Source organism: Kogia breviceps, chromosome 1 (genome assembly GCF_026419965.1).
Source record: "Kogia breviceps isolate mKogBre1 chromosome 1, mKogBre1 haplotype 1, whole genome shotgun sequence".
NCBI classification, from domain to species: Eukaryota; Metazoa; Chordata; class Mammalia; order Artiodactyla; family Physeteridae; genus Kogia; species Kogia breviceps.
This window is the reverse complement of record NC_081310.1, coordinates 1,532,093-1,547,595: the sequence shown is the minus strand read 5'-3', so window position 1 is coordinate 1,547,595 and position 15,503 is coordinate 1,532,093. Positions and strand designations below refer to the sequence as shown.

General features: G+C 64.6%; 1 protein-coding gene across 1 annotated transcript in view; it reads right to left on the bottom strand.

The window, feature by feature from the left end:
* Positions 1-237: 237 nt before the first annotated feature.
* The window catches only part of KIF21B (kinesin family member 21B), a 44,868-nt gene continuing 29,602 nt past the window's right edge, over positions 238-15,503 (bottom strand). Inside the window, 14 exon segments of the mRNA XM_059070208.2 lie at positions 238-3,886; positions 5,069-5,268; positions 5,774-5,944; positions 6,574-6,691; positions 6,918-7,082; positions 7,202-7,382; positions 8,138-8,274; positions 10,011-10,049; positions 11,523-11,636; positions 13,175-13,249; positions 13,328-13,533; positions 14,247-14,304; positions 14,469-14,520; positions 14,663-14,828. Of these exon segments, the coding sequence (XP_058926191.2) occupies positions 3,829-3,886; positions 5,069-5,268; positions 5,774-5,944; positions 6,574-6,691; positions 6,918-7,082; positions 7,202-7,382; positions 8,138-8,274; positions 10,011-10,049; positions 11,523-11,636; positions 13,175-13,249; positions 13,328-13,533; positions 14,247-14,304; positions 14,469-14,520; positions 14,663-14,828 (1,740 nt within the window). The 3' untranslated portion in view covers positions 238-3,828.

Sequence of the window (15,503 nt, the reverse complement as noted above, 5' to 3'; positions counted from 1 at the left end):
CCTCCAGCTGCGCACCTGTCCCAGGAGGGGACGCAGCGAGGCTGGCGGAAACTCGGCTCCCTCGGTAAGCCTGCTCACAGCTCACGGCCTGCGTATTGACCCTCGTGCTGGGCCTGGCCCACATGCCTCCCCCCGCCCGCCCGCCACCAGCCCCTTCCCTCCACCCCTGCCCCAGGGAGGACCACCAGCCCAACGTCCGCAGCCCTCGGGGTCACACCACACACCACACACCACGGACAAGGGGCATTCGCGTTTTATTTATGACAGCTTCTCAGAACACTCACATCTGGTCCGGGAGCAGAAATGTACAGCATGAGGCTTAAATAACTTTCATACACTATGTACAGTCATCAGCAGACGTACAAAACATATATACACCTGTGCTACCACCCAGTGGAGGAGCTGAACCAAATGCAACCCTGCGCCCGGGCAGGGGATGGCTAGAAAAGAGCTGGTGGGCAGGGCAGGGCTTCACGGCAGGGGTCTTCTCTGACCCTCGGCTCTTCCCGGAACTGTCCCTGCTTCCCTGCAAGGCCCTCGGGACAGGAGTTCAAAGGGCTGGACTAGGGTGTGGTGCAGCTGGGAGCTCCTTTGAGCACTGGGGAAGGGGGAGTAGAACAAAGATGCCTTAGAAGAATCAGAACTTTCCCTGTCAACTCTATCTTTGCACATCAGAGGGTTGGGAAGGGTTTGGGAGCCAAAAGAGGAGGGATTGTTGGGGGGCAGCAGCCAAGCCCTGGCTGCTCGGGGTGCAAAGGGACAGGTGCGCTGGGTTTGGGCCACTTGGTGGGAAGGAGCTCAGCGCTCTGGCAGGGCAGGCCCTGGCCACACAACACGGTGGTGAGCACACCGGGGCGACGTGGGGATGAACGACCAGGGGGTGTGCCCGCACCCAGCCCAGACCGCTTTAGAGGATGCCTGGGAGCCAGGCCCTGCAACGGTGGGAGAGGCCAGGAATCCCCGAGCGTACAGCAGCCCTGCCAGCGTCTCCGGCTCCCCACCCCTGCACCGCCACACTGGGTGGCGTGAGCAGGTCCTGGTGACAGTCCTCCCTCCGGTGGTTTGTGCTTTAAACTCTCTCTGCCCAAGCCACCTGGCCCCTGGCGGGCAGCAGGGCCGGACCATGCCTCGACCGACAGATGGCCTCCCAAGGGGCGGAAGGCGGCACCCTGACCACCTCAAAGGCTCGGGCGTGCTGGCCTCTCTCAGCCTTCCTCTCTCCTCGGCGAGCTCCAGACTCAACTCCAGGTGCCTCGGAGGAGCCCGCCCTGCAGATGGAAGCAAACACTGGCCTGGTTAATGCTGAGAGCGGAGGCCTGGCCCAGGACCGTGCTGAGAAGGCCACGGGCAGTGGCCAGAAGATGGTCCCGTCAGGGGAGCTTGGCAGCCAGCTTTGAGAGCTTTCCCGGGGCTCAGCCCCAGAACAGGATATGGGTCAGTGGGGCTGGGATGGACCTGGGATCGAGCATTCAACAATTTGGGATGTCGAGGAAAAAGGGTGCCACTCTGGGGCCCCCCAGCCCTCCAATGTGGCCTGCCTGCAGGGCCAGCCTCAAGCCTTTGGGTGGGCACAGCAGGGCAGAAGTGGTAGGATGAGTCCCATAATTAGGACAGGCTGTGGGCCGAGCCCTGTCAGAGTGAGGACAGACCCTGAAGTGGGCATCCTCTGTCTCCCACTGGGAGGAGCCTCCTGGCGGGTTCGCCCAGGCCGCCTGCCACCGGCCCCGCCTTGCGCTCAAATCACAGCCATTTTGTGCTTCCACATTGAGGATGCTTGTGCATCGGGGGGCACTGGGGGCCCCCCACCATGTACCCAACCCATCCCCGAAGGAGCGGGCAGACTTCAGTGCTCTGGAGCACAGCTGGGAAAGTCTCCCGAGACCTCAAGTTCAGAGTCAGTGCTTCCCGCCAGGACAGCAGAGCCAGCCTGCCATGAGGTAGCTGACCCATAAGAAACAGCAGAAAACGGGCAGGGGCGCTGAGCACCTCTCACGGGCCAAAGGGCCCATCTCGTGCAAGGACAGGCCTGCAGCCGCTGCCCAGTGGCCCCAGGCTGAGGCCTCCAGTCTTTTGTGTTTCTACAGTTTGTAAACAGTCATGCAGATTCTTTCTTACAGGAGGCAAGGTTGAAGCTTTCTGCTGAGATGGGGAGAGGGCTGGGGCCCAAGTAGAGAATTGTACCCACTTCTGAGCGGCTGAGGGGGCTCCCGGCACCCCTGGGATGGCCCAGCAGGAGGGATTTCCAGTCCTGAAGACACTGTCCCAGCTCTGGGCGTGTCGCTGCTGCACGTCTGCTCCCCCGATGTCGACCCCAAGTCCAGCAGGGGGCCCTCACAGCGGGATGGCTTTCTGAGCTGGGGGGCAGCTTGGAGCAGTGGGGACAGGGCGAGTTCTGCCCTGGCCACGTGGGGAGGGGCACCGAGGGGAGAGCACAGGGCCACCTCCGGAAGATCCAAAAGTCACTGCGTCCTCTGAACAGAGCTGGGGCTCCCGGCCCTCAGACTGAGCGAGGCCAGGAAGCACAAGACCAGTTAAGCATCAGAGAAAGTGTGTAAAAAAAAAGAAAAAGAATGTGGATTTAACAACATCCCGGGAGCGGGGAGTCCACGGCCCCAAGGAGAGGAGACACTCAGTGGAGTCCAGCCTCACCGCTGGCCCTACAGGGAGAGACCCTGGCCCGTGCCAGTTAAGGCTTGAACGCAAGTCTCCTGAACAACCAGGGAAAGACGCCGGGGGCTCTGCCTGGCCAGGGTGAGATGCAAGGGGGACTGGGGAGGGGCCAGGCCGGGTGTGCCATCCAAGCCCCTTCACGGTGGACAGTCTTCCGAGCTGCTTCCTACGTGGTCCACCTGGGGATCTGGGAGCAGGGAGAGCGGGCAGGAGACCCCGCGGGTGAGAAGACACATGTGGCTCTGCGGGCATGGCTGGTGTAAGGCTGCCCGGGGCGGGTGCCAGGCCCCGGCGTGGGAAGGCACTGACGCGCCAAGCGGCCGGAGGCGGGGGCACCAGAGCGGCCCCCGGGTGAGGTCGGGGACGGGCCCAGGCTGCAGAGTCAAAGGGGCGCCACCCTCCTCTGCAAAGCAAATGGGGGGACGGCCCTGGAGGGCAGGGGGCGGATCCCCTCCGGGACTCCTGTCCCCTAAGAGCTGAAGGAACAAGCTTGTGGGAAGAAACTTCAAGTCAGTTTCCAGGAGGCAACAGCAAAAACAAAAATAAAAAATAAATAACTGAAGTACACTGACCATCTCCCCAAAGGAATCTTTCTAGAAGCTCCACCGTGGCCCCGTCAGAAAGGGACCCAAAGAATTGCTGGGGTCCACGGAGAGTGGCCACTGGTGGCCAAGGGGCTAAGGTCAGCCGCAGGGCCAGCTGCCTACACCTGGTTTCCATGGTTACCTGAGGGCTATCTTTCTGGGCTCAGAGGCAGGTGCAGTGGCCTGGCCAGAGGATGCAGGGGAGGCCTGCTGGCCGGAGAGGCGTGGCGAGGGCTGCCCCACCTCCCAGACAGGCCCCCTGGGCCAAGGCTGGAGGAAGGGCGTGGCCAGCTCGGCAAGAACAAGGGGACAGGTTGGGTGGGGGGCAGGCTGCAGGGACAGAAATGAGGGGAAACGCCCTTTGGCTTCACAGCTTAATTAACTCCCAGACCTCCCTGTCCCCAAGAGGCAGGGGAGGGAGGGGGCAGTATCCCATGGGAAGGTCAGGGAGAGGAAGGCGGGCAGGAGGGCCACAGCCCCTGTCCCCCGGGCGCCGCCCCGCTGGGCCCCAGCTTCCCCTCTGTGCATCCCGGCTGCTGGGCCGAGGGTCAGGCTGTCCTCTGAGCTCTCACTCCTAGTGCGGACCGCTGGGTACCAGGCGCCGGGCGCTCCAGAACTTCACTGTCAGGTCACTGGGTGGAGCAAGAGAGGGCTGGTCAATTCTTGAAGAGGGCACGGCCGGTCCCCCCCAATGAAGCATGGGCCAGATTCCCCAACCTGCCAGGCGGGGCTGGGGCCCCGGGGCAAGCGTTGCTCAGGCCGAGGGCGGCTGCAGGGGGGAGGGGTGCCAGGCAGAGAGAAGGGCCTGTGGTCACCAAGGCCCCACAGGATTCTTAGCACGGGTTCTCGCCGTTGTTGCTCTTTTGTTGTCTTGTCCGGGCCTGAAAGCTCCCCCTCTGCTCTCTGCCACCTGGCACCCCTCTCCTGGGGGTCTGTCCCCAGCCCATGCTCGGAAAGAAGAGGGGCAGGCAGGGCAATCTCGGGGCAGGCAGGATACGGGGGCAGAGAAGGGAAGAGGAGTAAAATAATCTCGTACCGTTAAGAAGCAGCTCAGATCGAAGTGAAGAAAGAAGGGAAAGGAAAGGGGCAGGATGAGAGAGAAGATGCGAGCAGGGAGGATGGGGAGATGGAGAGGCGGGGGAGGGGAGAGGCGGGGGAGGGGGACAGGAGGGGGAGGGGAGAGGAGGGGGAGGGGGAGAGGAGGGGAGGGGGAGAGGAGGGGGAGGGGGAGAGGAGGGGAGGGGGAGAGGAGGGGGAGGGGAGAGGAGGGGGAGGGGAGGGGGAGGAGGAGGGGGGGAGGGGACGGAGAGGGGGCGCGCAGGTCAGGGCAGGGTGGTGGCTCGGCCCTTTATGGCCAGGACTCGGCGAGGAAGGCAGGGGGTGAGTCCAGGGACGTAATTCCACAACTTTACCCGGCAGTCACTGTTGGGGGAGAGGCAGGAGGAGGCGGGAAGGGGGAGGCGGAGAGGAGGAACGTGGTCGGAACAAGAAGGAAAAAGAAGAGGCCGTCCGAGCAGCTGCCCCTGGGACAGAGGGCCTGGGCGTCCCTGGATGGGACCAGAGCTGGGGCTGAGGGGGGCGGGCTGCTCTGCGGTCTGAGATACCTGCACAGGGCTCAAGGCTGCTGTGTCAGGGGCAGGAAGGGCTGGGACACGGGCGGTGGGCCCAGCCTGGGGCCCGGCATCCCCCGTGGGCGCTCCGTGAAGGCGGGCACAGGCCGGGGCGCCGTGGGGTCCGCTCCATGACCTGACCCGCGGGGACGGTGCCCGGGAGAGGGTGGGCAGCAGAAGCAGAGCTCTCTGCCCGGCACCCACCTGGAGGCGGTGAAGATGTGCTTGGCGTTGGTGCAGATGGCATTGATGGGGCTGTCGTGGCCCTTGATCTCGCCGATGGGCGAGAAGTTGTCGACGTTCCAGACCTTGATGACGCCCGCGCGGCAGGCGCTCAGCAGCATGGGGCGGCCCGGGACGAAGGCCAGGGCGCACACCCAGTCCTTGTGCGCCGTGGGGATTTGCTGCGGGAGGAGTGAGGCGTGAGGGCGGGAAGCGGGGGACCCTGCCACAGGCCAGAGACGAGTCCCTCATCCCCGCTCCCACGGTCCACCCCGACACCCTGCACCGACACAGAGCCCTTCAGCCCTCAGAGGGCTCGGAAGACAGGGGGGCGCATGGTCAGAGCCAGGGCTGAGAGCAGACCCTTCCTGAGAGCTGCTGCCTGAAGGCAAATGGTGGAGGCAGGAGAGGGTGCCAGCCGGGGGGGGGGGGCACTGGGGGGAAGAGGGTGCAGGCCGGGGGGGAACACTGGGGGCAGAGGGTGCCAGCGGTGGGGGCACTGGGGGGAAGGGGGTGTCGGCCGGGTGGGTACCGGGGGGAAGAGGGTGCCAGCCAGGGGGGGTAAACACAGGTGGGGAAAAGGCTACACACATGGTAGCCTTGGGGGCTCTGGCCCAGGACACAGGGTCCCCAAGCCCTGCCCGGGGACCGCCTCTCCACAGCCCACCCCTCCCGCCTCCACCGCACCTGCACGAGCCCCTGCTGGTCCAGGTCCCACTTCTTGATGCCATTATCCCGGGAGCCACTGAACAGGACATCCCCCTGGATGGCCAGACACTCGATGCCATCGTAGTGCGGGGGCTCGAAGTTGTGGGTGGGGCCGACGGTGCCCGTCACACAGTCACCCAGCTGAAACATCTGCGAAGGAGGGGCGGGAAGGAGGCCGGGCGCCTCACCAGGCTGGGGGTGGGCTTCCCGGGGCACAGAACTGGGGGCAGGGAGGCTGACTCAAGGTGGGTTTGGGGTGTGAGCCTCCTATTAAAATGTTTAAATTTTTAAATAAATAAATATAACACTATTTGTACTTTAAATAAAAACATTCATCACAACCCCACCACCCTTTCCCTTTTCATCCACTGCTTCCGCGTTTCCGATCGTGTTATCTACGTTTGCAAAGACACAACCAGGGAGCAAACAGCATCAGTGCTGACTTGTGCCCTTTGTGGGGTTTTTTTCATATTTATCGTGTAGTCAGTTGTACTGCGTCCAGTCCTGGGGGTTTTCCCTCGTTTGCTTGACTGTTATTCCACCCGTAGACATTCAGCTTCTTTCTGATTTTGCAGCACGTACAAGATCTCGCTGCAATCCTGACTTTCTGCACAGACCTTGCCCCTTGGGGGGGGTTTGAGCATAAATCCCCGGGGGTCTCGTTATTTTCCGTGAGTCCCAAGGCAGTGGGGGGAGAGGGCCAAGGGAAGGAGAGGAGGAGGAGGACAGAGCCGCCACCGAGCCCGGCCGCAAGGTCCCGGTCACGGACTTGTCCGTACCTTCACGTAGTGGTCCTTGGAGCCGGTCACCACCAGGTGGTGCCGGCCGGCGGTCTGCGCGACCGTCAGGCACATCACAGGGCCGATGTGGCCGGTCAGCTTGCCGACGGGCTGGAACCTGTAGGGGAGGAGAGGCCCAGCGGGGGTGGCGGTGGGGGGTGGATAGCAGGGACCCTGGGTGGGGCTGGGGGTCCACCCTGGAGTGAATACGCCGGCCAGGGGACCCTCCCCGCTCAGAGCAAGATCAAGACCCAGGCAGGAGCCGCCTGCAAGCCGGGGCTCGGAGGACCAGCCAAGGTCCTCTGCCCCGGGGGACCCCGCCCCTGCCCGGGCCCCTCCCCGACCTGCTGAGCTCCCAGATGCGGACGGTGTTGCCCGAGGCAGCATACAGCATGCTGCCCGAGGGGCTGAGGGCGATCTGGTTGATCTGGTGCTCTCCCTGCGCGCTGCTGATGGTGCGGGTGGACGCGGCCGCACAGGCGTCCCCTGAGACCACCTGGCCTGAGGACCTGCCCGGGAGGGAGAGACGCAGGGTCAGAGGTAAGGGCTGGGCTGTCCCGCGCGGGTCTCCTGGGCTGGGCCCTGGCGCCTGCCCCGCCACCAGTGCGAGCCGGGCGGGACGACTTACGTGAGGGTCCGGACGCACTTGGCCGAGTCTCGGATGTCCCACACCTTGATGTACGAGGTGGACACGGAGAACGCGAGCCCAGAGAGGCTGCAGTACTTGATGGAGACCACGTTGCTGGGGTGACCCTTCAGTGCTGCGATCTCCTGCCCTGTCACCAAGTTCCACATCTTACAGCTGCGGTCTGCGAGAAAGTGGGCGTGAGTGGGGGGCAGCTGTCCCCACCGCCCCCGGCGCCGCCAAGGCCAGGGGAGGTGGTCCAGGGTCGCCCAGGGGACGGGCTCCGGGTCCGCGGGCAAAAACGTGCTGCCACCTGCTCCCGTGGTGCACGGATGAGCCCGGCACTTCCCACCAGGGCTTCTCGGGCAAACGCCCACCAACACCAGGTTCACGGAGCATCGCCAGGGTGCCGGGGCTGGGATAAAGCTCCCGCGCCCGCCAATCGCTGACCAAATTAACCAATGATGGCGAGCAAGTCTCCGGGGGAAAACTTGGAACCGATCGACCTCGCCTAGATTCACAATCCTCTCCCTCCTGCCACGCACGTAGGTGTGTACATATTTCCCGCTTTTCTATGGGCTGTCTCCCGCATAGCTGCTCTTCCTGCGGAGGGTAATGTTTTCTGTCGTTGGGATTAAGGAAGCGTAGGAAGTGCGCAGCCCTAAGTGCTGGGGTCGGGGAGGGGCTGAGATGAGCAAAGGCGGGGCACCTGACACGCTTCCTGGAGTTCCGGAGGCAGGTCTGGAAGGAGGTACTGGATGGAGACCCCAGAGCCAGCTAGGAGGGGAGGCCCGGGGTGGGGAGCCCTGAGCCCCGGCAGGAGACCCCACCTCCTCAACCTGGCGGCTGCGATCCCGTCTCCTGGGCAGCCCGCTCTGGCAAAGGGAGCGGGAGGGCGGGAGGCCCTGACCCCACCTGGCCGGCCCGGGCTCCACCCACCTTTGGACCCTGTGAAGAGCAGCTCCTCCGTGGCGTCCAGGCAGAGGATGGGCTTGGTGTGGCCCTCGGCCACCGAGACGCACTGCAGCGGGGCCGTCCGCGCGCCCCTGGCTCCTCCGACCGGGGTGATGATTCCCCTTCCCGGGAGAGAGGGAGAGAGGCGCCCGTCAGCCCGGGGCCGCGGCCAGGCTGAGCGAGGCTCCCGGTGAGCGACAGGCGGAGGGGCACTCGGGCTGTGGCAGGGGCTCCAGCCACAGCCCCCCAGGTCCGAGAGCCGCGCAGACAGGGCCCTGTGGTGCAGCCTCTTAGCCGCCATCCTGAGCCCTTCTGGGGAGCAAGCCTGGCCAAGCACGACCGGGGAGGCCAGAACACGCGCGAGTCCCCTCCGACGCCTGCCTGACCCGGAACCCAAGACACACACGTCCCCAGGCCCCAGCCGGGCGGGGCAGAGGCCCCAGAGCTGGATGGGCTCCCCCATGACCTCGGTGACCACAGGGAGGGTCGAGGAGTGCAGAGAGGGAGGGCGCCCCGGCCCCCACGCCGGTGCAGAGACGCGCGCATGCAGGCGTGCATGTCACTTCCACCTGGGCCCCTTTGGACCGGTGTGGTCAGATCCGTGACTGCCATTTGCAAAGGGCGAAGTCCCTCTGGGGAGCCCTGCTCAGCTCTGTGGGAAGAAAGTGCAGGCCCCTCTGGGGAGTGGAGCTGGTATAGCCCCCTCCTCCCCACGAACACTCAGAGACAAAGGAGGCCTGTCCTGAACGGACCTGAGGACTTCGCTACACACCAGCCTCCCGGAGGGCCTGAGGATGTGGACTTTTTTCCCACTGAGGGTGTTTGGGAACGAGCCCCTGGCCGAGTCACGGGCACGTCTGAAACATGGCTCATTCTTTCCAAAGACAGTGCCGCCCTTGTGGCCGAGAGCGTCTGACGTGACCAATGTCCTGCCCTGCCCGCAGCTGCTCAAGAGCCCCCGGAATCCACCAGCACCCCCACGGACGGCGGTCGGACAGGCCCAGCTGTCCGTGGCGTCCCAGGCACACGAACAGCCCCACCCCCCAGCTCCCCGCTTCTGACGCTGGCTTGGGCCCAGCGGAAGGAGCTGGGGAAGCAGCCCAAGATAGCAGTGGGAAGACCCCAAGCTAAAAGGATAACCCTCCGCCCATGGGAGGGGCCAAGGGGTGGGGGGGTGGCCGGCAGCCTTGCAGCCAGGGGATGGTTACAGAGGCGTCACCCCTGGGGGCAGGGACAGTGAGTGGCGGTCGCCCCGGGAGAGCACGGGGGGGGGGCCCTCAGCCGGGGGGTGGCCCTTTCCCAGCGGGGCTCAGGCCCACCCGTCCTGGGACTTGCTCCTCGTTACGGGCAGCGGGAGGGTGTGTGCACGTGTGCGCGCGTGTGCGCGCGTGTGCGCGCGTGTGCGTGCGTATGCGCGCGTGTGCGTGCGTATGCGCGCGTGCGCGGGGTGGCTGAGGGGAGAGAGGTCTGGTACTCCTGGTCTTCGGGCCAGGAGGCGGGGGCAGGGGCACTTCTTGTTCAGAGCCAAGGTCGGGGAGGGAGCCCCCAACACAGCTGAGTAAAAGCCGGGACACTGAGCGCACACGACCCTCCAGCAGCCTTTCTCCAGGGGTCCGGCCCCCTGGGCTCCCGTGCCCGCCCCTCCCACCCAGTGACAAGCCACCAGCAGCCATGCCCTCCCCGAGCCCCCAGCTCCAGCCTGGCGCAGTCAGAGGCCACGAAGCACCCACGAGAGAGGAACCAGGGGTGAGAAGGGCAGGAGGGGGTCTGGGGGAGCCATGGAGAGGAGGGGCCGCATGCTGAGGCCAGGGTGCGGGGGAAGGGGGACAGAAAGGGAGCAGCGAGCCATTCTGTGTACCTCAGGACCTCCGACAAAGAGGAGTCGCTGTCATCAGACCTGGGGGCAGAAAATTAGCTGGATTAGGGGGAGAGAGGGACACACACGAGGGAACAGAGGCAGCAGCAGCGTGGGGAGGTCAGAGGGTGGTTATTCTCTGCAGGGGGAGCGAGAGAGGACAGGAAGGAGGGCCTGAGGGCGAGGAGAGGAGGCGGGGCAGGCGGGGAGCTGGGGACGCCCCTCAGCCAACAGGGCGGGGATGGGGGCGGGCCCTGCTGGTCCCGGGACCTCGGCTGCCTCACTGCACAAGCTGGGGGCCCCCTGCCCCCACCCCTCCCAGGCCTCTCCCAGCGGGGCTTCAGGGACCTGCTGACTCCCAAGCACTGGCCCCAGGAGCCGCTGGACGGTGCCCAGGAGAGCTGCGTCTGCACACACATGCGCCCGACACCCGGGCCACAGGGCAGGACCGGGGTCTGGAAGCCCCCGGGGCTGGGATGCCAGGGTCCCAACCAGAGCTGCTGAGAGGGACCTGTGACTGTCAAGGTGTGAAGGGCCTCTGGCTGGCATGGGGGTCCCCTGGCTGGTGTGAAGGGCCCCTGGCTGGCGTGGGGGGCACTCCGGCTGGCATGGGGGCCCCCTGGCTGGCGTGGGCCTGGCTCGGTGCTGTTCCCCCGCAAGGGGGGCCACGGCAGGTTTGAGGCAGGAGCAATGTTTTGCCTCTGTGAGGAGAGGTGATATAAGCAAGGACTAGCACTTTGTAGCCTGAGCTCCGCCAAAGGACAGAGGAGCTGTTGGAGCCGAGAGGAGCCCTCCGGGGGCTGCAGAAAGTTGGGTGTTGGGGGTGCCCAGCAGTGTGGGGGGCCCGGAGGGGAGCACAGGAGGGCAGGGCCTCCCCCTTCGCCCACACGGAGGCCCACAAGTCAGAGATCCCAGGTTTGGGCCTGACTCCACTGCTCTCTAGGTGCCCCGGGGCCTCTGAGCCTCACGTCGTCTTTGTAAAGCAGGGAAGGCAGTCCTCACGGCTGGTTTATATACTTCCAGCGGAATCACGTGTGTGCAAGCCTGGGACGGCGTTGGGGGGCGCTGCCCACCACACTGTGAGGTGAGTGTCCGGCGGGAGCAGTCAGGAGGGGTGAGCTGACCCCACCAGGTGACAGAAACGGGGTCTCCTTCTGCAGGGACCCTTCACAAGGGCGCTGGGGCGCGGCCTGAGCGTTAGCGGGGGCGGGGGGCGTGCGTGACTGAAGCCGAAGGGAGGGGCTTCAGAGAAGAATCAGAATCAGCAGAGGAGGCGGGGGCAGCTGTGGGTAGGCCCTCGGCGTGCCCGACTGCCCGGGCTTGGTCCCGTGGCTTCCTTCGTGTCCTCTCCTGCGGTCCCCACACGCTCAGGGGACGGGAGGGGGCCACGTCCGCACAGAAAGGGCAGAGGTGCCGGGAGAGGGTCTCCCCGCCGCCCGCCTGCCCGCGGCGAGGACCCACCCGCAGCCTCCCGGTCCCCTCTGCGCGCCCCGCCCCCCGGCGCCTGGCTCTTACTTGTCCAGCGCTGACCCTTGGCTCTGGTTACTGGTGAGACGAGAGAAGACGTTTCGGTCGTTCCGGGGCCGAGTGGGAGGGGACGAGGGGGGCGTGAACCCCACGTCTGTGGACCTGGCAGGTGAGCAGGACAGAGTAGCATCCGTTAGTAACCGCACCTCTGCCCACGGGCACGCACACGCGGGGTCACCTGCACCACCTTCCGTCTGGTTGTGAGGCCTGCAGGGCCCCCAGGGGCTGGTCCTCGTGACCCGTGGGAATTAATTCCCCTGCTCATCAAAGCCCATCTGTCAGCCCCGAACAATACCCGCAGGGCTTTGCTGGTCATTTGCAGGCACGAGGACCCAAGCGCACATCTTCCCAGCTGAGGCCAAAAGAGGTGCCCCGCCCGCCCTCCCGATGTACACAGCACCCTTCCCAGTCTATGTAGTGTCACGCTTTGCATATTTTTGCGCTTTTGGTTGGTGATTTCAGTGTTTAAAATGGCCCCGAAGATGATGCTGCAGGGCCACCTGGTGTCCTGAGCTCAAGGAGGCTGGGATGTGATTTATAGAGAAAATATGTGTTAGATGAGCTTCGTTCAGGCGTGAATTCTAGGGCTGTCGGCCCTGAGTTCAATGTTAATGAGTCAACGGTACGTATTGGATTAGGTGTCTTTAAACAGAAACTCTCATGACGGGTTGATGAAAACGCCGGGACCAGAGGCCCCCAGGAGCCCAGCGCTGTATTTCCCGGGAACAACGGCTCAGGATTCGCTAAGTCGTGTTCACGGTGACTTGACAACACAACTGCCACAGACAGCGTGACCTGACCTCCAGGGACGAGTCCAAGGCCTCGTGGCGCCACCCCTTCCAGCACCCACTACCCTGCTCTTCGGAAGGTGGTCCTCAGGTTCAGCCCGTCCTCTCTCCCTTGGGAGGGTCAGCACGAGTCCAGCCCGTATTCCCCGCAGTTGCAACTCAGTGTGTGCTCTCTGTCACAGGGGGCGGGACGGTCTGTGGGGCCCCAGGTGCACAGATGCCCTTGCAACTCCTCCCGCCAAAGGCCCATCTGCAGCCACGGACACATGGGCGGCTGGACCAGAGGGAGGGACGGGAGCATGTCCCCCTCCCGACGAGGCAGGTGCATGAGGTCATCCTGAGCCCCCGCCCTTCTGCTACTTCGCTATGTGACCTGGGGAGGCCACCAGACATCTCTGAAAATTAAGGTGACCCCGAGAGGCATCAGGATACCCGAAGAAGCCCGTGGGGCCCCATGAGTGGCTGGCCGGCTGCAGACTGTCCTCGGTCCTGCGTCCCCTCCCAGGACTGTCCTTACTCACCTATGCTCCGCCCACAGGACAAGACCTTAAAAGGGGCTGAGGGCTTCCCGGGACCCCTGGCCGTGAACGGGGCTGAAGCCCACTGGTCCCGTGACCAGTCCAGGCCACTGCCAATCCGCCCACGCTGAGCTCACGACAGCCGGCAGTTTTTAGCAGCGGCCTTGGCCACCAGCTCAGGTGCTTATGGAGAGATTGTTTCCTGAGCCGCAGCTGACAAAGTGAGGAAGGGCCGTGGGGGGAGCTGGGCGGCGCCGGATGAAAGTGTACACGACGGTCCACAGTGGGCCTCCCAGCGATCCCCCTGCCCCCAGGGTCTAGAACATGTCCTCACCTGATGGGCTGCCCTCGGTCATATGACTTCCTCCGGGTCAGAGGGGACGTCTCCGCTCCTCGAGACTGCCGGGGGCTGGAATGCAGGGTCCAGTGAGGCCCAGGCCCACCTCCTGGCCCCCTGCTTCCCCCCACCACCGGGCTCCCTCCTTACAAAGTGCTCCCTCTGGTGGGTAGGCTGATGGTCCGAGAGACCTTGTCCCGGTAGTAGGGGTCTCGGATGGAGAAGCCCACTCCGTCCTCTTTGATTTCCACAAGGGAGGCCAGGGACTTGGTGATGTTCTTGGTGGACACGTCCAGCGGGGGGCCCAGGCACTCGGCAGACACGGCCTTCATCTGGGCGGACAGCTTGGGCTCACCCTGAGACAGGAAGGGCTGGGTGGACCCACTGCCCAAGCACGATGGCACAGAACGGGGAGCTGGGGGCCTTCCAGCGGGGAGACGTGCCGCCAGCCTGAGGCAGGGGAGGCGATGGAACGGCCCCGGCAGACACGACCCAGACACGTCTCCCGAGGCCTCTGGAGAAGCCAAAGCAACAGGAAACGCCTCTGCTGCCCTTCTTTAGACTTCGCAAACAGAATGCCAGGCTGACCTCTGTTGCTCACCAGCTAATCAGTTACTCAGAGGCTGTGCACAGGCCACCGCTCCCAGCCTGCAGGGCTCTCCCTTCGCTCTTTAGTGAATCCTGTTTCGTGGTTCCGTCTCATCTAGTAATTGCTCCCTCAGTGTCAGACAGACTCCCTCCCTGCAGAGTCAGTAATCCGCATGCAACATCCAGGGTTGGCCTTTGACTCACAGCAGGAGGCAGAGTCTTGGTGGGGGAGAGGGTGGGTTCTGAGGGCGAGGCCTCGGGCTATGATGTCACTATGATGTCACGCCACCCACTTCGAAAGGAATGGGCGGTAACGGGTCCCACATCTGGGCACCCCGACCCTTTCCAGGTTAGACCCTTCTTGGCCACCGCATCCCAGCCGGAGGCAATACCGGGTTGGGGCTGAGGGTAGGGGTAGAGCCCCAGGAAGGTGGGGACCAGGCTGCAGGGAGCCCCCCGGCCGCCTTCTGCTGGGGCTCACCTTGAACTTGAAGTCGTCATGGCTGCTGGAGCCTTTCATGGTGAACGACTGGGAGAAGCTAAGGAAAAAGCAGAGGAGGGTCAGGATGCCGACAGCTGACGTTCCGGCTCCCTGGGACTTAGGTTCATGGGTCCCAAAGAGCCCCCAGGCCCAGCCCTCGACCCTCCGGCAACCCCCCAGCCCAGCCCCAAGCACGTGCTCCATCCCAACCTGGAAACTCACCTCCCCTCCGAGAACTCGGACACCTCCTCATCTGTGCTGGCGTAGCCGTTCTCTGCCGGGGAGGAGGGAGCCGAGGGGTGAGGCCCCGACCCCTCACCCTACCTCCCACCCCTCACCCTCTGGGATCGGACCGTGGCTTCCTTCCGGGGAGCCGGGAGCCCTGGGGGCCCCGAGGCCTGCCCCCCGCCCCGTACCCTGCTGCACGTTGTGGATGAGGGCCTGCAGCTCGGGATGGGCCTCGGCCTTCTCGCGCAGGGCGTCAAGCAGCAGGTGGTTCTGGGAGGGGCCCGCCATGTCTGTCTGCCTCAGCCGTCCCTCTAGCAGCCGGATCTGGGCCTCCTTCTGGGCCACCTGCAGCCCCTGAGGGTGGGGAGTGAAGAGGCCTGGGGTTACCCCTCCTGGCCTGGGGCCGGGGGGACCCCCGTCACTGCCCTCCCAGAATCTGCTCCCAACCAGACGCCTCCCCGCTAGCTCCCAGGCCCCAGCCTGTGCCCATTGCAGACCTGCGATGCACCCCAGCCCCCTTAACCTCCCCTCCATCCACGCTGTGGGACACACTCCCTGTTATGGGCAGAATCGTGTCCCCAGAACGCATATGTAGATGCTGTAACTTCCAGGACCTCAGAATGTGACTGTATTTGGAGATGGGGTCTTCAGGAGATCATTAAGTTAAAATGAAGTCTCTAGACGGGGCCCTAATCCCTATGATCGGTGTTCTTATAAGAGGAAGAAATCAGGACACAGACACACACAGAGGAAGGACCTCAGGAAGGGGAAGCCGAGGCTACAGGCCCAGGAGAGAGGCTCAGGGGAACCCGCCCCGCCTACACCTCGATCTCTGACCGCCAGCCTCCAGGACTGGCAGCAGTAAAGTCTGCCCGCGGGGCTGGTCACGGCAGCCCCGGCAGGGGAACACGCCGCCATGAGCCGCAAAGCAGAGCTGGGAGAGCTCCCTGGCCGGGTGAGGGGTCAAGGAGGCCAGGCCCCTGCCCCTGCCCCAAGCTGCCCTGCAGGCACAGACCCTGGGGGAAGGGA